Genomic DNA, 25,367 nt, shown 5'->3' with positions numbered 1-25,367 from the left:
CATACTAACACACCAGCCAGCAAAACCATTCCTGAAAGTGACACTAAAAATATTTATTGGCCGGGCATGTGGCTCACGCCTGTGATCCTAGCACTTTGGGAGGCCAAGGTGGGTGGATTACCTGAGGTCGGGAGTTCAAGACCAGCCTGGCCAACATGGTGAAATCCCGTCTCTACTAAGAATACAAAAAATAAAAAATTAGCCAGGTGCAGTGGCGCGTGCCTGTAATCCCAGCTACTCTGGAGGCTGAGGCAAGAGAACTGCTCGAACCCAGGAGGTGGAGGTTGTGGTGAGCCGAGATCACGCCACTGCACTCCAGCCTGGGCTACAGAGTGATACTTCATCTCAAAAAACAAAACAGAACAGAAAAACAACAACAAAAAAACTTACTGACTGCATGAACTAGGTGTTGGATAAGACACAAGTTAACTGAAAATAGGCAGGAGATTTCTTTTCGGGGTGAAGAAAACGTTCTAAAATTAGATTGTGGTGATGGTTGTATAAATACAACTCTGTAAATACATCAGTAATCACTGCATAGGCGAGTTTTCTGGTATGGAAATTATACATCAATAAAGCTTTTAAAAATGTATCTGTCACAATCGGTATCCTTGAGGAGGTCAGAATTTTTCAGAGCAACTCAGGCAAATCTGCTACTAGGTGAATGTTCACCTCATCTTAAATGCAGATATCCTTGAAAATCAACTCAAGATATTCAAAGCATGGAAATTACTCACATTTCTATCTGATAATCAGCAAAGGGGACAAGAAGCCACTCAGCTCCTCTTTCTCCCTGGAGGGGGAGGTGCAGAAGGCGAGGCATTTCATCCTGTTCCTGAAACCTCTTCCCAATGAAACGCTGGTGGAGACCTCAACCACCAATCCACTGAGACAAGTCATAAGAGTAAATCATGTTCTCAAAAAAAAAAAAAAAAAAAAAAATTACTACCTACTCCTTATTCTCTCTCTCTCTCCCCATGGGGGAATAAAACATCTAGAAATTTTTAAAAATTAGAAATAGAAAAGCTTGGAATTCATTTAAAAAGGCCAATCACATAACAGTCATCTATGGTTTCTTCTTTATGAAGAAAGCATTGCAGCACCTTTAGTCAAAGACAGTTAAATGACAAGTCTCTGATTTGACCAATAAAGGAGAGGGGTAAACCAGTCAAAGAAGAGCTTGGAATGTCTTTTTAAAAACCATCCTAAGATCTAGATCAGCCACCTAAGCCCCACACCGGCCAGCAATCACCTAGGGTGATGATTCTGGTGTACCCAGGAGCCTTCTGGTGGACACCATCATCCGGCATGATGACTGACAGCCGTCCCATCACTCTCAATCCTCTCGTGATTTGAACAGTAAGTGATATGTTCACCTTATCTGAGAGTGGCAGGGACTGTGCTGAGGCTGAGAGCAGACAGCATGGACAGTTTTGCCTTTGGGCTGCAGAGCAGGTATTGACCACAGAGCAGTCTTAAGGCCCCACTGGCCAGGGAGCCCACCCTTAGAGGCATGGACTGGAAAACTGAGCCATCAGAAAGTCGTGTACACATGTTAGACTCATCTGGGTGGCTTCTTTTGTTTTTTAATGACTCATGCCTGGTCCCTTCCCTGAGAAATTCTAACTTAACATGTCTGATTAAGAAAGTCTGACCTTGGCCAGGCATGGTGGCTCATGCCTGTAATCCCAGCATTTTGGGAGGCTGAGGCAGGTGGACCACTTGAGGTTAGGAGTTTGAGAGCAGCCCAGCCAACATGGTGAAACCCCGTCTCTACCAAAAAAATACAAAAAATTAGCCAGATGTGGTAGCGTGCGCCTGTAGTCCTAGTTACTCAGGAGGCTGAGGCAGAAGAATCACTTGAACGCTGGAGGTGGAGGTTGCAATGAGCTGAGATTGCACCACTGCACTCCAGCCTGGGTGACAGAATGAGACCCTTTGTCAAAAAAAAAAAAAAAAAGCCTGACCTCTATGGTGACCTGCTTAAGTTACTTTGGCTGGAGTTGAAAGCCAGTGCAATAGCCCCAGACTTCCAATGTCTAGTGCCTGCTGAGACCCCAAGTCTCAGGTTCAGGCCCAAGCTGTGTTGACTTAACTACCTTCTTTGCCAGCTACCCTCATGGCTCACCCCAAATCTCCCGCTTCCAATCCACTGTCATCCGCCCATGAATGGGACCTTCCCCGGAGGCTGGTCTGGCCTCCACATGGTTTTGTTTTTGTTTTGTGTTCATGGATGTAAACTGTGGGTGCTTAAGGCTGCGAAGGTGGGGGAACACTGGGCAGCTTGAGCAAAGGCTTCACATCTACGTGTGCTTTTCTATAAAGTCACACAAGAGATCATTTACCCCTTGCGGCTGCACTAAAATATGGTAATTTCCAAGAAACGTCTTGCCAGAAAAGTTTCAGGAATATGAAACTTTCCTATTTGGAGAACATTCCTTCATTTAGAGTTGAGAATTATATTGCAAAGCTGTCATCCATTTCATGAGACTTTTCTTTTTTAACCTATTTCAAAATAAAATGATTCTGATCGCTAGGTCAAAAGTGGTTGAATCCCTCAAGAGGCTCCCTCAGCATCTAGATGTCTGCCGCCACGTACCGCAGCCTATCCAAGCCTTTAAGGCTGCTTGTTCGTTCGGGTTCAATACGCTGTTGAGAGAGAAGCTGCTAACATTTTTTTCAGGTTGGTATAAAATATGGTCTTTCTGTGGCAGTACAAGAAGCCCACTGGAAAACACTGATAAAACTGGCTCGGTGCTGGGAAGGTTTCTCGTACAAATGGATATTTTAACTCCTACCTCTATTGCACCTATTTGACGGCATGTGGCTATGGCAAAGCAATAGGTTCATGTTTCTCTTGGCTCTGGAAAGTTTACGCCAATGCAAAGTATATTTAATTTTTGTTTCCTCTGTTTCATACCTTGCTGGTTCTGTAATATCCCCTTGAGCTTTAAGAACTTACAGAGTATTAAAAAAAGAGAGAGAGAGAAGAAAAAGAAAACACATAATATCCCCTTATCCATCCTCACCCAGGTGTATCTGAAAGAAAGGGACCAATGTGTACAATTTCAAAGAAATTAAAAAAAAAAAAAAACAAATTTCTGTTGTTTGATATGTTCAGGACAGGGGATCATTCTGGTTACTAGTAGGCTGGTGCAAAAGTAATTCCACAATTACTTTTTTCACAATTACTTTTGCACCAACCTAATAATAGTTATTAGTTAATAAAAGTAATTTCACAATTACTTTTGCACCAACCTAATAATGGTTACTCTGTAGTCCTATTTTAATATTTAAGAAGCACTTCAAGATTCCCAATGTCTTAGGGTCAGTGATAAATTAAGCTATGCACATGATAGTTAAATAGTGCTCTGAACACAAGAGCATTAGAGAAGAGTTTCCCTTGGGTGTTCAGTGATATTTTCCAGCAAAGACAGATTAAGGATGTTCTATGTAATGAGTTTCCCAGTTTGGAGAAACGGGGCACTGAGCCGGGTGCCCCCTACTTCTACTGCAGCAGCTAATGAATGAGAATGCCACTGGGAACCCTCGCTTTGCAAGGAGCACACCAAAGGCAGGGCAGCTGCCATGTGAGGGGCAAGTCACGAACACCTGTCACACTGCCTGGAATGCGGCCAGGCAGCAAGTTTCCCAAGAGGAGATGACAGGTCACAATTCCCAAAGGCACACTTTCCGACCTCCCTAAAAAAAAAAGGCTTAGATTCATATATAATGTTTTCATTAAAAAATTCCATGTGGCCAGCTAGGAAGAAAAAGTCAAGTTTGCTGCATGGATATGAATACTGTGCTGGAGAAATCATGGTGCTGACATCACGCAGATAATGAGACCTGACCCGAGAAGACTGTGGCTGCTGCTTCTCAGGCTCTGAGGTAAACAGGCATCTCACCTCAGCTTAAAAGTGGCCTGTTTCTTAATACAAGCAAAACAAAACAAAAAACAAAAAAACACATACACAAAACCCAAACAAATAGGATGAGTGTTATCTAGAATAGTAACCTAATGCTCCATCCAAAATATACTTTGCATGTGTACATTCTCTGTCTTCAAGTCCATTTGGGGGCAAGGTGGTGGCAAACTGCACAGCCCTTGATTTTCAAGGACTGACTCAAAAATCAGAACCATGCAACAAAAAACAATCTATTACTGACTTTCTGCAGGCTGTGCTCATGGAATGGGCCTGCACTGTTTTTGGATGTGAGAGCCAACTTAATTCTTCAATGACAGAGTTAAGACTGCCCATCAAAAAAATATGTTCTTTTGTAACCCCAGCACTTTGGGAGGCCAAGACGGATGGATCACGAGGTCAGGAGATCAAGATCATCCTGGCTAACATGGTGAAACCCTGTCTCCACTAAAAATACAAAAAAGTTAGCTGGGCGTGGTGGTGGGCGTCTGTAGTCCCAGCTACTCAGGAGACTGAGGCAGGAGAATGGCGTGAACTCGGGAGGCGGAGCTTGCAGTGAGCCGAGATCGCGCCACTGCACTCCAGCCTGGGCGACAGAGCGAGACTCCGTCTCAAAAAAAAAAAAAAAAAAAAAAAAAAAGTTCTTTTTCGTTGCATATACCTGCAAATAAACTAAAAACCAATGAACTGTACACTTAGGTAAGTGAACTGTGGTATGTGAATGACATCTCAAAAAGGCTGTTAAAAAAATGTTCTGACTTTATTAAAAAAAAAAAAAAATCACAAAAAAGAGGAAATAAAAGTTCCTGTTTTGCTGCATAAGTCATGATGCTGATATCACCCAGAAGAATTATGTCTGTTCAGGAGGACTTTGCAAGGTTTGTGCAAATGCAGTTTCACCTGGATTTTTGTTGTCGTATCTATGGGGCCGGGATCAGGAGCCACGTTGGGGGCCAGAGGGACTTTGGGAACTCACTTGGAACAGGGGCTGATCACAGTCGGCGTGGGTGGGTAAACCAAGGCAACATTCACTCGTTCGCTGCCGTTCTTGGGGCAAATGATCTCTGCCACTCCTTCTGGTCTGGGCTGACTCAGCAACTCCCCTGCAGGAGGAGAGAGAAAAATGTGTTACAGAGATGTGCCCTAAAAATGGGCTCACTTTACAAAGAAAGCACTGCTTGGGGATGGAAGCAGGGGGAGAAGGGCAGAGGTGAAGCAGCGAAGGGTCTGAGAACAAATGTGCAACCAAGAACAGCAGAATTGCCTGGGCGCCGGCTCCAACGCGAACATTCTCCTCTGCGTCCTCGTGGAGAAAATTCTCGTGGTCATGGCAGGAAGGCCCACACTAGACAAAGACAGCATCTGTCACTGCTCTGCTCACCTTCCTTCTAACAGACTGACTCCAGGGATCTTTATCTAGATGTCACCGACTGAGCCAGAGTCCCCAGAGCCCACTGAAGCAAGGGCTGCCAAGGAGGTGTTCATAATTAGGATTTGGGGCAGATGGGACTCAAGCAGACCACAGCAACCGTTCAACAAAGCCCTGTATAAATGATCTGGAAACACAGCAGACTAAAGGTGTTAAAAAGGCAAACAGCCTAAGATGAGCCCAGCCTCCTCGGGGCAAGGGGACTGCCCTGATAGGTATGTGTGAAGTGGACGCACCAGCACAACACTATCTAGACACATAATTCACCTAATGGATCACCACAGTACCTAGAGGAAGGCTATTACTCCGCATGCCCTGGATGTAATCTCTCTTCAACTAGATCACTAAGTCTCTAAAAGCAGTGATGACTTCCATTCTCTCATCCACATACCCGGGGCACCGTGCCCTTTCTCAGAGAGTACTCAAGAAACAGCTCCTGGCTGAAGATGGGACACATTATTGTTCAAACTGCCCTACTTAAACCCAGGAACTACATTTTTTGTTGTAGTTTTTGAGACAGGGTCTTGCTTTGTCACCCAGGCTGAAGTGCAGTGGACTAATCATAGCTCACTGCAGCCTCAATCTCCCAGGCTCAGTGATCCTCCCACCTCAGACTCCCGGGTAGCTGGGACCACAGGGGTGCAGCACTACATCTGGCTAAATGTTAACCTTTTCCTTTATTTTTGTAGACAGGGGAGTCTCCATATGTTTCCCAGGCTGGTCTCAAACTTCTGGCCTCAAGCAATCCTCCCACCTCAGCCTCCCAAAGTGCTGGGATGACAAGTGTGAGCCACCATGTCTGGCTTCTAGAAAGTCAATTAACCAAATCAAGGATGTGAAATGTGCGCCAACTGGGGAAAGACACTACTGCAATTAAAACTTCAACTCTATGCACCAACCACTTCTACTGCTGACTGGAAATTCTAGAGACTCTAGGCCGGGCGCAATGGCTCAAGCCTGTAATCCCAGGACTTTGGGAGGCGGAGGCGGGTGGATCACAAGGTCAGGAATTCGAGACCAGCCTGGCCAATATGGTGAAACCCCATCTCTACTAAAAATACAAAAATTAGCCAGGCGTTGGGGGCAGGTGCCTGTAGTCCCAGCTACTCAGGAGGCTGAGGCAGGTGAATCGCTTCAAACTGGGAGGCGGAGGTTGCAGTGAGCTGAGATTGTGCCACTGCACTCCAGCCTGGGTGACAGAGTGAGAATCTGTCTCAAAAAAAGAAAGAAAGAAAAGAAAAGAAAAAAAGAAATTCTAGAGACTCCAAAGAACAGCAGTCCCCTCATCCCTGGGAGATGTGTTCCAAGCCCCCAGTGGATGCCTGAAACTGAGGACAGTACCAAACACTATACAGGCTATGTTTTTGCCTATAAGTAGATACCTATGATAAAGTTTAATTTAAAAATTAAGCACTGTAAGAAATTAACAACAATAAATAGGACAATGATAATATACTGTATTAATAATTAAAGTTATATGAATCTGGTCTCTCAAAATATAATATTATGCTGCATTCACATGTATTTGGACCACAGTTGACTGCAGGTAACTGAAATCACAGAAAGTGAAACCATGGATAAGGGGACCACTGTACCTGCTGACATTTCATGATATGCAATTCCTTTGCCTCAAAGTACTGTATTTCCGGCTGGGCATGGTGGTTCACATCTCTAATCCCAGCACTTTGGGAGGCCGAGGTGAGTGGATGGCTTGAGCCCAGGAGTTTAAGACCAGCCTGGCCAACATGGTGAAACCCAGTCTCTACTAAAAATACAAAAATCAGCCAGGCATGGTGGCAGTTGCCTGTAATCCCAGCTATTCGGGAGTCTGAGGCATGAGAATCACTTGAACCCGGGAGGCAGAGGTTTCAGTGAACTGAGATGGGGCCACTGCACTCCAGCCTGGGTGACAGAATGAGACTCCGTCTCAAAAAGCAAAACAAAACAAAAATACCGTATTTCTAAATGTCTCATCCCCCGCAAAGCCCACACTGACAGCGCATGCCCATGTCAGCACCGGGCTGGCAGTTTTAAATGTACACCTCGTTTAGTCTTCACAATGTCCCTAGATGGGCTTATTCTCATTTTACAAATGAGGATGCTAATGCTCAGGGAGGTTACGCGACATACCCAGAGTCAGGAGCTAACCAGTGGCAGACTTGGGATGTGAACTTGGGAACCCACTTCTGGGGCCCTTACTCTTTGCCCCCAGGCCAATGCCTCCTCCCAAAGCAGGGACTGCTTCTTTATGCCAGAACTTATCTTTCCTAAATGAGCAATCTAAAAACACTATTTTTAATTAATAAACTAAGCAGCATACTTTTATGAAAGACATTAATTTCCTGATGTGAACATTTTTATATAGTGTCACGCAATATTAACTGAATGTAATTTGAGTTCCGTAACCAAACTCCCGTAAACAGCAAACTGCTACGAAAGTTAATTTAGCATCATTAGCTCGTAGCATGGATATGTGGATATCAGAACTGTACTTCAAACATCAGCTAGGAAAAGATCCCAAATATAAAAATGCAAGCTCAAAATGTAAACGTTAAATGCTTATCAAAGTAATAAAATGAACCCAAGTAACAGCATGTTCCAGCTAGACTGGAACCTGGAAGGCGTCCAGTCCAAACATCAATTAATAAGTCAGAAGCTCGCTGAGTTTAACAGATTTGCTCCAAGTCCCACAGAGAGCTGCACGTCTGTAAACCAACCCACCCACCGTGCACCACAGGAGCTAGGACTCCAACGAGAAGGTGCTGTGGGCACCTCAGTCTCTTAACACCCTTACTTCTGGGGCTGCCCTCACCTAGCTCCTTGCCTGGTATTTTCAAGTTCTACTGTTGTCCTAAAATCATCCCCAGGGCTTGAACACAGATGGGGCCTCTTTGGTTCCCTGGAAAACTCTCTCCTGGTTGGAATTCCACACAGGCCCCAGCTCCACCTGCTTTTATCTGCCTAGTCACTCAGAGTAACAACTGTGGATGGATGCCAAGTCCCTGTCCTCAGCACCCATCCCTGGCGCCAGCCTGGTGCAGCGGGCTTCTTGGCTAGTATATCATAGCTTGCGGTGGTCAGATCATTTTGCCAGAGAATTTGAAATAATAGGCTGGGGGCGGTGGCTCACGCCTGTAATCCCAGCACTTTGGGAGGCCAAGGTGGGCGGATCACAAGGTCAGGAGATCGAGACTATCCTGACCAACATGGTAAACGCCGTCTCTACTAAAAATACAAAAATTTAGTGGGGCGTGGGGGCCCATGCCTGTCGTCCCAGCTATTCAGGAGGCTAGGGCAGAAGAATCGCTTGAACCTGGGAGGTGGAGGTTGCAGTGACCCGAGATTGCGACACTGCACTCTAGCCTGGACAACAGAGTTAGACTCTGTCTCAGAAAAAAAAAAAAAAAAAAAGAAGAAGAAAGAATGTACAGCAGACTATTAAGCCTCAATTATCAACTCTAACTGTAGCCTAGACTCTCAGTGTCACACAGAGCCAGGTAACTGGTTTTGTTTGGGTCTTATCTCTAGCAGCACTGCCATCCATGGAAACAGAGCATGAAGGTGGAAGGCATTGAGAAGTTTCACACATGTGAAAAATTCACTTAATGTTAACAAATACTGAGCAACAAGAAGAACAGTCCATCATTTCCAGCACGTCTGTATACTCCAACAACCTACTACGCGGTGCCAGTATCCTTAGGATTTAAGAAATGTGCACAGTTCCTAGATTAAGAACATAAGAAAAACAGCTTTTTCCTTTCAAAATGATCTTAATTCAAATGTGAAGAATGGTTTATGTGTGTGCTATCTAGCAAAACAGAAGCTAATCATTCTCGCATTTAACACAAACTTGATCTTCAAAATAAAGTGATTACTTCACTGAGTAACTAACTACGGAGACCTTACTGTGTGTGAGGACTGAAGAAGATGCAGGGGTCTGAGAGTTTAGGGCACAGCCTCCACCATGGAGGATCCCAGGTGTGCAAAGAACTGCAATCCTGTACGATGAGGTCCCCAAGGAAATGTACATGAGATGCTGGAGGAGTCAGGAGAAAGAGAGATTCACACTGATTCACAGGATGGGGAAAGACTTCAGAGTGGGGAACACTCAGCCAAAGGACCCAGCAACTTTCGTTATCAGAATGGAGAACAATGCATGCATTGTACCTTACCATCATACTGTAATGTATGTCAAACTGCAAAATAAACCTAAGTTAACCCAGGAGGAAGAAAAGATGACCACAGCAGCAACTGACATTTAGCGAGCACTTTTTATCGGCTGATGGTGTATATGTACCATCCCAGTCTTCACGACAACACCAGAAGGTAGGGACAATTATTATACTCATTATAAACAGAAGAGGAAATTGAGGCTCAGATGCAAGAGGCAATTTGCAAGAGGCAATTTGCCAATGGTCACAGGAAGAAGTGGCTGTGCTGAACTTCGACAGCAGGACTGACTAAACTCATCACTACCAGATATCCTGTGTCAAGGATATCGTGATGTGTACATGCGGTAATACATATACATGAAACATACTAAACACTGTATCTGGCACCTAGTAAGTTCTTGACACTATTACTCTAGTTACGAGAAGATTCTCTAAAGGCTTACTCTTCTAAATATGCAAAGAGTTCGTACACGCACATGTGAGGACACAGCAAGAAGATGCCATATGTGAATCAGAAAGCCCTCACCAGATACCAGATCTGCTGGTGCCTTGATCTTGGACTTAACCAACCTCTCACACTATGAGAAACAGATTGGGGTTCCTTATAAGCTATCCAGTTATAAGTAATGAAGGGCAGGGTACGGAGCAGCTCCTTGGACGGTGGAGAAGCTTGCTGGGCTGCCCTAGGCCAAACTGTCCATGATCAGCTGGCCAAAGCTAGCAGGCAGGCAACTGTCATCTGGGTGCCAACAAAATTCCCTGGGAAGCTATCTTGGGGGGTGAGGGAGCAGGCTGTGCGGAAAGCACCCTATAGAACTTTTTGGGAAACATGATGAGGCACCAGCTGTGGTCCCTGGAAGGCCACCCACATGGGATGCTGAATTCATGGGGAAGGCAGCTGGAACGCCCTTAAAGGGACGGAGTTGCTGCTGAACCTGCGAGGGACCTACCCAAGGTATCCAGGCTATCGGTGGATTCGGCAACAATCCTCCTGCTGAGCCACTAACAAGTCAGCTGGGATACCCACAGGTATATTCCAGCACTAAGCCACATACACTCTTAGGCGGTTTTGGGGATTCAAAGAGTGGTTTCCCAAAATTGTAGGGATGCTGCATTCTTCCTGTGAACAACGTTTGCTCTTGGCTCAATTACAGAGTCAGCCCTCCTTATCAGTGAGTTTTGCATCCATGGATTCAACCAACTGCAGGTCAAAAAAAAAATGTTTTTAAATTGTATCTGGGCTGGATGTGCTGGCTCATGCCTGTAATACCAGCACTTTGGGAGGCTGAGGGGTGGGGGCAGATCATTTGAGGTCAGGAGTTCAAGACCAGCCTGGCCAACATGGTGAAACCCCATCTCTACTAAAAATATGAAAATTAGCCAGGCGTGGTGGTAGGCACCTGTAATCCCAGCTACTTGGGAGGCTGAGGCAGGAGAATTGCTTGAATCTGAAAGGCGGAGGTTGCAGTGAGCCGAAATCGCGCCACTGCACTCCAGCCTGGGCAATGAAGCAAGACCCTGTCTCAAAAAAAAAAAAAAAAAAAAAAAAAAGAAAAGAAAAGAAAAGAAATTCCATCTGTACTGAACATGTATAGACTTTTTTCTCATCATTACTCCCTAAACAATATAGTATAACAGCTATTTACAGAACATTTGTATTGTATTAGTTATTACAGGTAACCTAGAGATGATTTAAAGTATAAGGGAGAAGGCTGGGAGCAGTGGCTCATGCCTATAATCCCAGCACTTTGGGAGGCTGAGGCGGGCAAATCACCTGAAGTCACAAATTAGAGACCAGCCTAGCCAACCTGGTGGAACTCTGGCTCTACTAAAAATACAAAACTTAGCCGGGTAGCGTGGCACATGCCTGTAATCCCAGCTACTTGAGAGGCTGAGGCAGGAGAATCATTGGAACCCGGGAGGCAGAGGTTTCAGTAAGCTGAGATTATGCCGTTGCATTCCAGCCTGGGCGACAGAGTGAGACTCTGTCAAAAAAAAAAAAAAAAAAAAAAAAAAAAAAATATATATATATATATATATATATATATATATATATAAAATAAAGCATACGGGAGGATGTTTGTAGGTTATGTGCAAATACCATGTCACTGGCTATCAGGGACCTGACCAATCAAAGACTTTGGTACCCACGGGTGTCCTGGAACCAATGGCCCACAGATATCATTCCTTTTCAAAACGACTCAAACTGACAGGGTCACTTGATAATTGACTATATCCTAAGGTATGGTTCCAACGACAGCTACAAAAACTTACACAATCAAAAATTATGGCCCTCTCCTAGAACTGTGTTTTCATTTTCAGCACGTATCTCTGCAACTCTTCAAAATGTAGGAATCCACTGAGTTCTGCGCAATTTAACAATGTAAGGAAATTTCCATTTCCAGGCATTTGTGGAATTCTCAAGTACGGTTTTGATTCTGAATGCTGAGACTTCTTTAAAAATAAAAATTTAAAAAAAAAAAACCCAACACTCAGAAACACCTAGCTTCAGTGCCTTAAAGCTTTGGAAGCCATTTGTGAAGTCTTGTCAGTCACAGAGTACCATCGGCAGGGCAAACCAGACCAGGCCAGTTGGGGCCTCTCAGAGATGCCCTGAAGTCAGAATGCCCTCAGCACCTATCTTCAGCGAGTATTCATGGCCTGGTCACTAGGCAACACTAAACAAACTCAATGTCAGCACTTGGCTTCCACTTCTTCCAAACATCCTCCAAAGTGGTGACGGTTATAGGCAGAAGGGAGAAAAAAGGCCCCACTCTTGATTACTTCTGTGACTCACACAATGGTTCTCAGATTCTCCCAATGAATAACGCCAGGGAAGCCATGCCAGGCCCACACGCTGGGCATGGATGATGGGCGCCTTTCAGTTTTCCTTTCATGGCAGGTACTCCTTGTTTAGCGCAAGTCCTGGCAGAAGACAATCGTCCTGACAGTAATGTTTGCTTGCTAATTACATAAAGCTTTTTAAAAATTATTTTTTTTGGTTTGAAAGATAGGAGGGAGAAGGGGATGATTAAATGATCTCAGGTTTGCTAAACCAAGAAGAGCTGCATTTGGTCCAAGGGCCCCCTCAGGGATCATCAGTCAGGTCTCTTTGAGATCAAAAAGCTGTGGCCTCAGATCACAATGCCCCTTCCAATGCATCTGGCAAACGTTCAACCACAGAAAATCAAGGGGAAAAAACTGCTATTAAAATTACTTTTCAAATCTCTACCAGAGTTTAGTCTCTTTCCTCACATTACAAGCTTATACAGTTGACCCTTGAACAATCAACACCCCAAGCAGTCAAAAATCCATGTATCATTTCTGACTAACCCAAAACTCAACTACGAAAAGCCTACTGTTGACTGGAAGCCGTATCAATAATGTAATCAGTTGATTAGCAGATATTTTGTGTGTCACATATAGTATGTGCTGTATTCTCACAATAAAATAAGCTAGAAAAAAGAAAATACTATTAAGACAATCATGAGAAAGACAGAATATATTTACTATTCAGTAAGTGGAAGCGGACCATCATAAAGGTCTTCCTCATCAGTCTGTACATTGAGGAGGCTGGGGAGGAGGGGGAAGAGAAGGGGTTGGTCTCGTTGTCTCAGGGGTGGCAGAGGTGGAAGAAAATCTTTCTGTAATTGGAGCTGCATAGTTCACACTCGTGTGTGTTCAAGGGTCAACTGTACTTTCCTTTCCTAATAACCTTTTGTTCAGAGGGTTTTTTTTGTTCTGTTTTTTGAGACGGAGTCTCGCTCTGTTGCCCAGGCTGGAGTGCAGTGGTATGATCTTGGCTCACTGCAACCTCCACCTCCTGAGTTCAAGCAATTCTCCTGCCTCAGACTCCCAAATAGCTGGGACTACAGGCGTGCACCACCATGCCTGGCTAATTTTTGTATTTTCAGTAGAGACAGGGTTTCGCCATGTTGGCCAGGCTGGTCTCTAACTCCTGTGACCTCAGGTGACCCGCCCACCTTGGCCTCCCAAAGTGCTGGGATTACAGGCGTGAGCCACTGCACCGGCCTCTTTGGGGGTTTGTTTTGTTTAAAAACACTTCATACACATTCAATCCTCTGTAGCATTCTTCCCTACGTCTTCCTCATGCCTGCTTATTTGCAATTCCTCTTCCTCCTGCATTCTGTTTCTAACACCTGCGACAGAAGGAGAGGCCATCTCCCCTCCTCCAGGCCACTCCTCCTCCGGGACGCCCATCTGCTGCAAAAGCGTCAGGGTCTTGGCATCTCCAGAGTCCCTGGGGGGTTTCCTTCCCCAAGTGTCCATGACAACACTGAGATGACAGGCCAGGTGGAAACTTCAGGAGGATTCCACTTTGAAGTGTGAGGCTCTACCAGACACAAAATAAATATTCCTCAGGGCCAGAATAAACATCCAGGGCCAACAAGTGAACCTGGCTTACGTGGCAGGTATTAATATGTAGGAGAAATTTCCCCAGGGAGGTTGCAGGAAGCTGAGTCACCTACTAAGAAGGACTTTATTTTTGGTTCTAAAAGACAGAACAATAGCAAAGTAAAATATTGTTCTATATCAAAGTTCTTTAAACTTACTGTTCTCAGCATCTTCATCAGTCCCAGATGAACCCTGATACTATACAAATTGCAGTAACACAAGAACAATAGATGGTTTCTTTAGATTTTGTACGAGATTTCTCTGGAATTTCTGAAAATCCTAGAAAGGGGCCGGGTCCGGTGGCTCATGCTTGTAATCCCAGCACTTTGGGAGGCCAAGGCTGGCAGATCACTTGAGGTCAGGAGTTCAAGACCAGCCTGGCCAACATGTTGAAACCCCGTCTCTACTAAAAATACAAAAATTAGCCAGGTGAGGTGGTGCACAACTGTAATCCCAGCTACTTGGAAGGCTGAGGCAGAAGAATCTCTCTTGAACCCGGAGGCAAAGGTTGCAGAAAGCCGAGATGGTGCCACTGCACTCCAGCCTTGGGGACACAACCAGACTCTGTCTCAAAAAAAAAAAAAAAAAAAGAAAAGAAAACCTACAAAGGAACCATGGGCTATCACCTGAAGCTTAAATGAGGTGGTTTGATGATGTTGGGGGATACAGAAAAATCATTCCTCAAAATATGGCACCTGAGTGCACTGGGAGCTTTCGAAAGCTGAGCAGCCTCAGAAATAAGCCTCAGAATGAAGGTCCCTCTAACCTCGTCTTGTGCCTCCCCAAACCCCAAGGGCAGGGACTATTTCTCAAATGTCCTTATCTGACCAAGAAAGCTTACCAAAAGAAACATAAAAGCTTTCTAAGCCCTCCCTGGAATCTCATTATCTCAGGAAAAAAGCCTGACGAATGTGACCACACCTGACAGACTTTTTCCCAAGATAAGGTCTGCCTCTCAGGCCCATTCAGATTCCAAAGAGAATCACTTACAAGTTCATTTCGGTCTCTGTGGTCCGTTCATTCTCCCTAATCATCACTTACTGCCTCTCAAAAGAACTGTCTACATTCTCATCTCTTCCCCCCACTATGAAAAAGGGTATAGCTTCTGTATCCTACTGTGATTCCCCTCGAATGTTAATAAATTTATTTGCCTGAGTAACCTTCTTATTCTTATTAATTTGCCTTTCATCAGTTGATTTTCACTGAACCTTCTGAGAGCAAAGGGGAAGTTTTCCCTGCACCCCCTACAATGAAAAGAAAGCATCTGCGTGGATGGCACGCAAACTTAAAACCTCCCCATCCACAACAAGTGGCCAGGGCTGGTGTGAAAGGCTGAGACTAATCCATGGACGTGAATTAATAGTGGGACATACTGTGAGAAGCTGAAACTTCCGAGGTCAACGTTGCAAAGGAGAGCTAAGGAATTCTACAACATTATTCTCTTAGTAACAATAAAAAAAAAAAAGTAAAATGAACCTGAACTTGTCATTCATCTGTATGTATCACTATATATAGCGATCTATTTAGATATACAGTGGTCCCCATAATCTGTGGTTTTTGCTTTCAAAGGTTTCAGCTACCAGTCATCAATCTGGGTCTGAAAACATTAAATGAAAAACTCCAGAAATAAACAATCATCAGTTTTAAATCTAGCACTGTTCTGAGTAGCATGATGAAATTTCGAGCTGTCCAGCTCCACACCCCCCAGCACCGTGAACCCTCCTTCACCGAGGGTCCCCACACTGTAGCTGCTCCCCTGGGAACCCTGCTTCGCCCAGTGTCCCCACACTGTAGACACTCCCCTCCCCCACTTATCACTTAGGCACCTTCTCGGTTATCAGATCCACTGTCAAAGTGTTGCAGTGCTTAATATATCACCCTTATTTTACTTCATAATGGCCCCAAAGTGCAAGAGTAGTGACGCTGGTGATTTGCATCTGCCAAAGAGAAGCTGTTAAGTGCTTTAGTAAAAAGCTGAAAGGTCTTGACTTAATAAGGAAACAAAAAAAATTGCATGCTGAAATTACTACATCTACAGTGAGAATGAATCTTCTATCTGTGAAACTGTGAAAAAGGAAAAATAAATCCGTGCTAGTTTTGCTGCTGCACCTCAAACTACAAAAGGTGTGGTTATAGCACCTGCTAAGTGCTTAGTTAAAATGAAAAAGGTGTGACATTTGTGGGCGAAAGACATGACAGGAAACATTTTCCAACTGATGGCAACTGATACCATTCGTGGTTTCAGGTAACCGATGGGGGGCTTGGAAAGTATCCCTCGCAGATAAGGGTTGGGGGAACGACTCTATAGCAAGAGTCCCCAGCGCTGGGGCCATGGACTTGGTACAGGTCCATGGGCAGCACAGAAGGAAGTGAGTGGCAAGTGAGCAGGCAAAGCTTCATCTGTTTACAGCCACTCCCCATTGCTCAAATTACCGCCTGAGCTCCATCTCTTGTCAGATCAGGGCAGCATTAGATTCTCATAGGAGCGGGCAAACCCTATTGTGAACTGCGTATGTGAGGGATCTAGGTTGCGCGCTTCTTATAAGAATCTAACGCTTAATGATTGGTCACTCCCATCACCGCGAGATAGGACCAACTAGACGCAGGAAAACAAGCTCAGGGCTCCCACTGATTACACATTATAGTGAGCTGTATAATTATTTCATTATCTCTTACGATGTAATAATAATAGAAATAAAGTGCACTATAAATGTAACGCCCTTGAGTCATGGTGAAACCATCCCACCAACCCCAGTCTGTGGTGCCAAACAAGGTTGGAGACAGCTGCTCTATGGTGATATAGACATACAGTGAGATGTGCACACACCCTGTCGTTTGTTGCTCTATCATGGCCCTACATGTAAGTATGACCTTAAGAAAACGTGCACAAGGACTTACACTATCCTCTCCTCACTGACCCTTAAAAGGTCTGACACCACTGGACCCAAGTCAAAGCCGTCTCTTCCGGCCACTCACTCGACCCACCATGCCTCCTTGCAGATGCGTGTGCCACTTGGCTCCATTTTGCTCGCTAAGGGTTTATATAAATACAAATCCACCCAAGAAAGGAAAACTATTTCCCCTTTTCCTGCTCTGGATAAAGTTCCAGCAGACTTGGCTAAGGATGAGACAAGCTTCACAGATCAAAGAGAGCTGGGGAGAGGGAGACGGGGAGGAGCAGAGCCCAAACCTAGCTCAACCCTCTCCTCTCACGAAACGCATGTCAAGATTATAAAAAGCCCACAGTGCTGCACTGAAGTGCTTTCAAAAGGTTACTCTTCATTTTGATAGCCTGTCACCTACTTCTTACTGGAAAATGGTTCCAGGCTCAGAGAAGTTACTGCAGACGGCATAAAAGCATTCAGACGACAACGTTCTCCTCCCAATATTCATTTTCCTTTCAACAGAAAATAAGAGGAGAGGAATCTTTATGACCTGAAATTATAAACACTAGCCCCCAAGGACCTTATCAAAATCCACCTGACTTTGAAGTACTAAGGGGAACCATGTGAAGTCCTTACTACTGATCAGAGGCCAGGCTGGGCGTGGTGGCTCACGCCTGTAACCCCAGCACTTTGGGAGGCCGAGGCGGGCAGACTGCTTGAGAGCAGAAGTTTGAGACCAGCCTGGCCGACGTGGTAAAACCCCATCTCTACTAAAAACACAAAAAATCAGCCAGGCATGATGGCGGGCGCCTGTAATCTCAACTACTCAGGAGGCTGAGGCAGGAGAATTGCTTGAACCCAGGAGGTGGAGGTTGCGGTGAGCCTAGATCATGCCACCGAACTACAGCCTGGGTGACAAAGCAAGACTGTCTTGGGGAAGAAAAAAAAATGACGAGAAGCCATATAGTGTCAACTCTTGAACAACAAAGGTTTGAACCATGCAGGTTCATTTACAGGAGAATTTTCTTCCACCTTTGCCACCTCCTGAGAGAGCAGGTCCAACCCCTCCTCTTCCTCCTCCTCAGCCTACTCAATATGAAGACGATGAGGATGATGATCTTTATGAAGATCCACTTCCACTGAATGGTAAATACATTTTCTCTTCCTATGATTTTCTAAACAACATGTTCTCTCCCCTAGCTTCGTTTATTGTAAGAGCACAGTATATAATATATGTAACATACGAAATACGTGTTGATCGACTATCGATGTTATCCATTAAGGCTTCCAGTCAACAATAGGCTATCAGTAGTTAAGTCAAGGAGTCAAATGTTAAATGTGGATGTGATTCCATGGGAGTGGGGTGGTCAATGGCCCTGAACCCTGAGTTGTTCAAGGGTCAACTGTACTTGCTTCTTGTCTCCTAACATTTCTGCAAGTTCATTTTTCTCCAAGGAAGGGAGCAAGGAGGAGGAGTGAAGGTTGTGGCTGCGAGGTCTGATAGAGTTGAGTCCTCCCTGAAGGGTCCTAGGAGACAAGAGAAAACCCACAGGCTTGGAGCCGGACCTACAGGGCCTTGAGGCCAGAAGGAACCTTGAAATGGCTCAACTTTCTCCTTTTGCTCATGAATAATATCTCGCGCATGCGGAAACATCTCCCACAGCACTACAGGGAGAGGATTCCAGCTGGAATGCTCTCTTAACACCAGCTTTTCTTTATCTACTCCCCTACCCAAATGTCATCTGCAGAATAAAATCCAGCCGGGACTTGAGGCCATTTGAAACTCACAGCGTCTATGACGACAGGAAACGCACTAAATTGCATGACTATTTTAAACCCAGCACTCCTAAGCCTCTTCAACCTCTGAAAAATTGTAATTGCAAACCAGAATAATTTTTTTTTTTTCTTTGAGACAGGGTCTTGCTTTGTTGCCCAGGCTGGAGTGCAGTGGTGCAATCATAGCTCACTGCAGTCTCAGCCTCCCAAGTAACTGGGACCACAGGCACACACCACCATACCTAATTTTTTTATTTTTATTTTTTGTAGAGATGAGGTCTTGCCATGTTGCCCAGGCTGCTCTCAGACTCCTGATCTCAAGTGACTGTCCCACCACAGCCTCCTGAAGTGCTGGGATTGCCGGCATGAGCTGCCATGCCTGGCCAATGCCAGCGTTATTCTCCTTTGGGTAACTAATGTCCACCTGATGCATATTAGCTAATGCTGCGTCTCCTCTGCAGGGACATAAGCTCCACAAGGGCAGGATTTTCCTTGATCACTGCTGAATCCCAAGCATCCAGAACAGTGCCAGGCACACTGCAGGCCCTAGATATATGTTGAAGAACTAAATTCACCCATCCCTGAATCCATGCGTTGGTGTATAAACACAGAGGTCTCTCAAGTGCCCTCAGGTGTGTGGTTCAGAATCTGACACTGGTGTGGCGCAGGGTTAGGCTGTGGGGGCCAGAGTCCACACTCTCTTCTTCCACAGGGTACACAAGTGCCCGGCTAGGAAGCTTCCAGACTTCCCTGGGCAGTACCACCTTCTCCACATGCCATCCAAGGGCAAACAAAAAACCCCCAAGCCAGAAGCACTCCAGGATGTGGTCACCCTGCTCTGCTGTCTTACCAGATCCAGATTACTTGATCTTTTTAAAACTAAAGAGAAAACCAAAACAAAGTCAAGTTCCCTTTGAGGCGATTCTAATGCCAACCTCTTACAACATTTTCTCAATTGTGAGGATTACATGGCTCAGGGACGCTTTAGGGGAAGCCCGTGAGTGTAGTGCAAAATGTCCTCTTCTGAATCATAGTTGCAAATGGCTTCCTTTGAGAGGGGGAAGGCAGAGATACAAAGAATCATTTAGTGGTTTGGGGGTGTGGGGTAGGGGGAGACTGAAGCTGGAGTAAGATCTTAGCATCCCCCTTTTTGTCCCCCCGTCTCGGTTACTTAGATGGGCTGGTCAGTACCCTGCTGGGTCCCAGGGTGGTGGCACATCTCTGGACATCTTTCTTTCTGCAGTTCTCTCCTCTGGGTCGGCTATCTAGGCCACCCTCCTGGCACCACAGCCTGGAAACTCTCAAGACAGTAAGCTGGGGCAAAGACAGGGCTTGCCTCCTTCATTTCTCATAGCTCTGGATCACTGTCCTTTGCTGCCTGATGCTCATGGTCTTGGAAATCATTACTTCAAAAAAACATAGGGTTTTTGCCCTAGGTGTGTGAATATGGTTCCTGACACTGCCTTGGCGGGAAGGGGTAGTGTGGCTACAGTCATGTTTTGCTTTTGCTTTGTGCTTGTTTTTGTCATAGGTTTTGTAGTGCTTGATACGGTGAATAAAACATAGTCAGGCACTGTCTAATGACTTCTTTTTTGCTTTTTTGAGATAGAGTCTCGCTGTCACCCAGGCTGGAGTGCAATGGAGTGATCTCAGCACACTGCAACCTCCACCTCCCAGGTTCAAGCGATTCTCCGGCCTCAGCCTCCTGAGTAGCTGGGGTTACAGGTGTGGGCCCAGCTAATGGTTGTATTTTTAGTAGGGACGGGGTTTCACCATGTTGGCCAGGATGGTCTCAAACTCCTGACCTCAAGTGATCCGTCCACCTCAGCCTCCCAAAGTGTTGGGATTACAGGCATGAGCTACTGCACCTGGCCTTCATATAATGACTTTTTGATCAATGGTGGACCCCACATTTATACGGGTGGTCCCATAACATTATAAAAGAGCTGAAACATTCTTATCACCTAGTGATGTCGTAGAGCAATGCATTATTCTCATGTTCGCAGTGATGCTGGTGTAAACAACCTACTTCACTGCCAGTCATAAAATGCTAGCACATACAACTATGTACAGTATATAATAACAAACGACTATGTTACTGGATTATGTGCTTTCTATACTATACTTTTTATCATTCTTTTAGGGTATACTCCTACTTATTTAAAAAAAAAAAAAAAAAAAAAAACTACTGTAAAACGGCCTCAGGCAGGTCTTCCGGGAGGTGTTCCAGAAGAAGGCATTGTTATTACGGCCTATGACAGCTCCATCACCGTCACTGTCCCTGAAGATCTTCCAGGGGGACAAGATGTGGAAGTGGAAGACAGTGACACTGATGATCCTGACCCTGTGCAGTCTTAGACTAATGTGTGTGTGTCTTCATTTTAACAAAAACGTTTTAAAAGTTAAAAAACTGTAAAATTTAAATAGGAAAAACACATACGATAAGGATATAAAGAAACAAAGTATTTTTGTACAGCTGTACAATGTTTGTATTTTAAGCTAAGTGTTACGGTAAGAATCAAAAAGTTTAAAATATTAAAAGTTTTTAAAGAAAAAAGTAGTAGTAAGCTAAGGTTAATTTACTATTAAAAAATAAAGATTTAATAAATTGGATGTAGCCTAAATGTAGTGTTGAAGTCTACAGCAGTAGTAATGTCCTGGGCCTTCATATTTACTCACACTGACTCACCCACAGCAACTTCCATTCCTTCAAGCTCCATTTACAGCAAGTGCCCTACACAGGCGTATACCACATCTTTTAGTTTTTTTTTTTTTTTTGAGACAGAGTATTACTCTGTTGCCCATACTGGAGTCAGGGGCATGATCTCGGCTCACTGCAACTTTCACCTCCCAGGTTCAAGCAATTCTTGTGCCTCAGCTTCCCAAGTAGCTGGGATTACAGGTGTGTGCCACCACGCCCAGCTAATTTTTGTACTTTTAGTAGAGACAGGGTTTCACCATGTTGACCAGGCTGGTCTCAAACTCCTGACTTCAAGTGATCTGCCCATCTCGGCCTCCCACAGTGCTGGAATTACAGGCATGAGCCACCATTTTCTATCGTTATACTGTATTTTGACTGTACCATTTCTATGTTTAGATACAAAAATACTTATCATTCTGTTACAATGGTCTACAATATTCAGTATAGCCACATGCTGTACAGGTCTCTAGACCAAGAGCAACAGGCTAGACCCTACAGTCTGGGTGTGTAGTAGGCTAGACCCTACAGCCTGGGTGCGTAGCAGGCTAGACCCTACAGCCTGGGTATGTAGTAGACTAGACCATCTAGGTTTGTGTAAGTGCACTCTGTGATGTTCACACAATGACACAAGCGCCCAAGGGTGTGTTTCTCAGAACATATCCAAATTGTTAAGCAAGGAATGACTGTAGTTTCTTTTTAAATGGTAAGCCTGTCATCAAAGTTAAAAAAGTTAAGCTCTTCCAAAATGCTGAATGAAAAGACAAGTCACGGACTGGGAGAAAATATTTGCAAAGTATATATCTGCTAAAAAGACCCGTGTGCCAAGTATGTTAAGAACTCTCAAAACTTAAGAAAATAAATAAAAGAATTTTGTTTAATGGGTAAAGTTCTAACAGGCACCAAAGAAGGTAAACTGATGATAAACAAGAGCATGAAAAGACACTCAACGTGATGCATACTGGGGAGCTGTAAATTAAAACCACCTAACATACTACTTCATGCCTGCTAGAATTTCTTTTATTTTCTTTTTTTCTTATTTTAGGTTCCAGGATACACGTACAGGATGTGCAGGTTTGTTACATGGATAAACGTGTGCTATGGCAGTTTGCTGCACAGATCAACCCGTCATCTAGGTATTAAGTCCAGCATCCATTAGCTATTCTTCTCGATGCTCTCCCTCTCCCACCACCCCCTACACAGGCCCCAGTGCGTGCTGTCCTCCTCCCTGTGTCCATGTGTTCTCATTGTTCACCTCCCACATATAAATGAGAACATGCAGTGTTTGGCTTTCTGTTCCTGTGTTAGTTTGCCAAGGATAATGGCTTCCATCTCCATCCATGTCCCTGCAAAGGACATGATCTTGTTCCTTTTTATGGTTACGTAGTATTCCGTGGTGTATATGTACCACATTTTCTTTATCCAGTCTATCACTGATGGGCATTTGGGTTGATTCCACGTCTTTCCTTTTGTGAACAGTGATGCGATGAACATACACATGCATGTATCTTTATAACAGAATGATTTGTATTTCTTTAAGTATATACCCAGTAATGGAATTGCTGGGTCAAACGGTATTTCTGGTTCTAGGTCTTGGAGGAAGTGCCACACTGTTTTCCACAATGGTTGAACTAATTTACCTTCCCATCAACAGTGTAAAAGCATTCCTATTTCTCCACAACCTCGCCAGCGTCTGTTGTTTCTTAACTTTTTAATAATTGCCATTCCGACTGGTGTGAGACGGTATCTCATTGAAGTTTTGATTCGCATTTCTCTAATGATCAGTGATGTTGAGCTTTTTTTCATATGTTTCTTGCACGCCTACTAGAATTTCTAAAATGAAAAACACTCAGCATAATCAAGTGTTGGTGAGGATGTGGGGGAACTGGAACTGTCCTACACTGTGGGTGACATTTCCTGAAAAGTTGAAACATACACCTACCATGTTACCCAGCTATGCCACTCCTAGATATTTACCCAACAGACAAGAAACTATACATCCATACAAAGACTTGTAGCAGCTTCATCTGAAGTAGTCAAAAACTAGAAACTCCCTCATTTGAAGCAATACAAGTGTCCGTTAAAAGGTCGGCAGATAAACAAATTGTGGTGTATTCATACAACAGACTACTATCCAGGAAGAAAAAGGAATGAGCCATGGATCTAAAAGCCAACATCAATGACCTGGAAATAACTATGCTGAGTAAAAGAAGCCAGACCAAAAACAGAGTGCATACTGGATGAGTCCATTAAACAAAACTTTAGAAAATCTAAGCTAACCTGGAGTGACAGGGAGCAGATCAGTGGTTGCCGGGGGTGAGGATGGGAGCCAGGAAGGAATGGAAGTGAGCAAGGAGTGAGGGTGATGGATATGTTCATCATGGGGTCTGTGGTGACGATTTTATGGGTGTATGTATATCTGAAAATGTATCAAATTGGACACTTAACTATGCATTTTTCTGTGTGCCAGTTACATCTCAATTACAAACAAACAAAAACACAAAACCCTATGGTTAACCCAACACCTAAACTATCACTAAGAAATATCAATTGGGGTTATGGCATGACCATCCTCCCCAAGAAAACAAAATACTTGACAGGGTCTGAGAGGGACAAATTTCATTGACCATATCCCATGAGTTTCATGCTAAAGAATCAGGGAATCTCACAGATCGAATGCACACACAGGCAGAAATGCCATATAAGCATGCAACTTTTTGCGAAATATTTATGATTATTTCATTTGTGCCTCACTGTACTGTTTGTAAAAAAAGTCCCTATGAGATGAAATTCAAGCTGAAGCTATATGCAAACATGTAGAAAGTTCTAATATTAATAATACTAGATACTATCTAATAATAATGGTAGATGACACTACCTACCAATGGTTATTACATCAGTAGGTCAAAGTAGTTAAAGATAATTAATGGTTATAAGCTTTGAAGGAGTAGCAATAGCGTGGAAACACACCTGCTGAGTGAAGGACCCATATGTAAGAGCTGACATTTAGGGAAAGGTAAGTCAAGGTTAACATACTCTTACCCATCTCTAATCAACTAAAGACATATATAAGCTTGGCTTCTTTCTCCTTTTCTTCTTCAACCTCAGGAAATGACTCCCTACCTGTTTACAAGGTTCAGAGAACTATAACTTAAAAGTGAGACCCAAGCTTTCATTCATCCAACATATCCCCCTCCAAACGTCAAACAGACGCCAAGGCTAAGGGTAATTAGAGATCAGGATAGTGGCTGCTTTCAGTATAGAAGCACACAACAATCTAGTGGCAGACTCTGAAAATTAGCTCCAAAGAGCACCATCTTCTCTCCACCTAGACTGGATATTATAACACTTCAGATAAAATGAGTAACTACCATCATAATCTCTATCAGCTATGAGAAAATTTACCCTGGCTTTTATGAAAGAAAAAAAAAAAAAGCACTTGATTTCTTGAGCTGAGAAATTACATCCAAGCTCTTTGTTAATTTACGTCCATTTTTTCAGAGGTAATTCGTTTAATAAAGCCATTTGAAATAAAAAGTATGGGCAGTCGCCAACCTACACATACTTGACTTTCAAAAATAATAAATGGCCTCATTCCTCCTCGCAGTGCTCTCTCTCTCTGAGGCTTTCAACAACTCCACCTAAGAGGCTGCCTATTGCCCTGTATCCTTGGCCACAGCCACAGCCTTGCTGCAGCCTTGAGTGCTGCTGCAGTGCCCCTGGACTCCATCCCAGCCCACTGATGGGGGGCTCTCGCCCCTCCTGTTCTCCTTGCTTGTGGCTCTAACCCAGCAGTCCCCAACCTTTTTGGCACCAGGAATCAGTTTCATGGAAGATGATTTTTCCAGGGACAGTCGGGGAGGGGGGTGGTTTCTGGATGAAGCTCTTCCACCTCAGATCATCAGGCATTAGATTCTCACAAGGAGTGCATGGATCCCTAGCATGCAGAATTCACAATAGAGTTCATGCTCCTATGAGAATCTAATGCTGCTGCTGATCTGACAGGAGGCAGAGCTCAGGTGGTAATGCGAGCGATGGGGAGTGGCTATGAATACAGATGAAATT

General features: G+C 44.3%; 1 protein-coding gene across 4 annotated transcripts in view; it reads right to left on the bottom strand.

Annotated features, from left to right (window-relative positions):
• Window positions 1-25,367, bottom strand: part of MFHAS1 (malignant fibrous histiocytoma amplified sequence 1) — a 108,473-nt gene that overhangs the window by 8,539 nt on the left and 74,567 nt on the right. For 2 of the 4 annotated variants that reach the window (XM_030937786.1, XM_030937785.1), the window contains exons 2-3: window positions 4,903-5,029; window positions 738-916 (exon numbers count right to left, since the gene is read on the bottom strand). In XM_030937786.1, the coding sequence (XP_030793646.1) occupies window positions 910-916; window positions 4,903-5,029 (134 nt within the window). In that variant the 3' untranslated portion in view covers window positions 738-909. The remainder of the gene's footprint in view (window positions 1-737; window positions 917-4,902; window positions 5,030-25,367) is intronic. The other 2 variants (XM_010353444.2, XM_030937784.1) reach the window with 1 other exon arrangement.

This window comes from Rhinopithecus roxellana, chromosome 9 (genome assembly GCF_007565055.1).
Source record: "Rhinopithecus roxellana isolate Shanxi Qingling chromosome 9, ASM756505v1, whole genome shotgun sequence".
In the NCBI taxonomy this organism is placed as follows: Eukaryota; Metazoa; Chordata; class Mammalia; order Primates; family Cercopithecidae; genus Rhinopithecus; species Rhinopithecus roxellana.
This window is presented reverse-complemented; position numbering and strand designations above follow the sequence as displayed.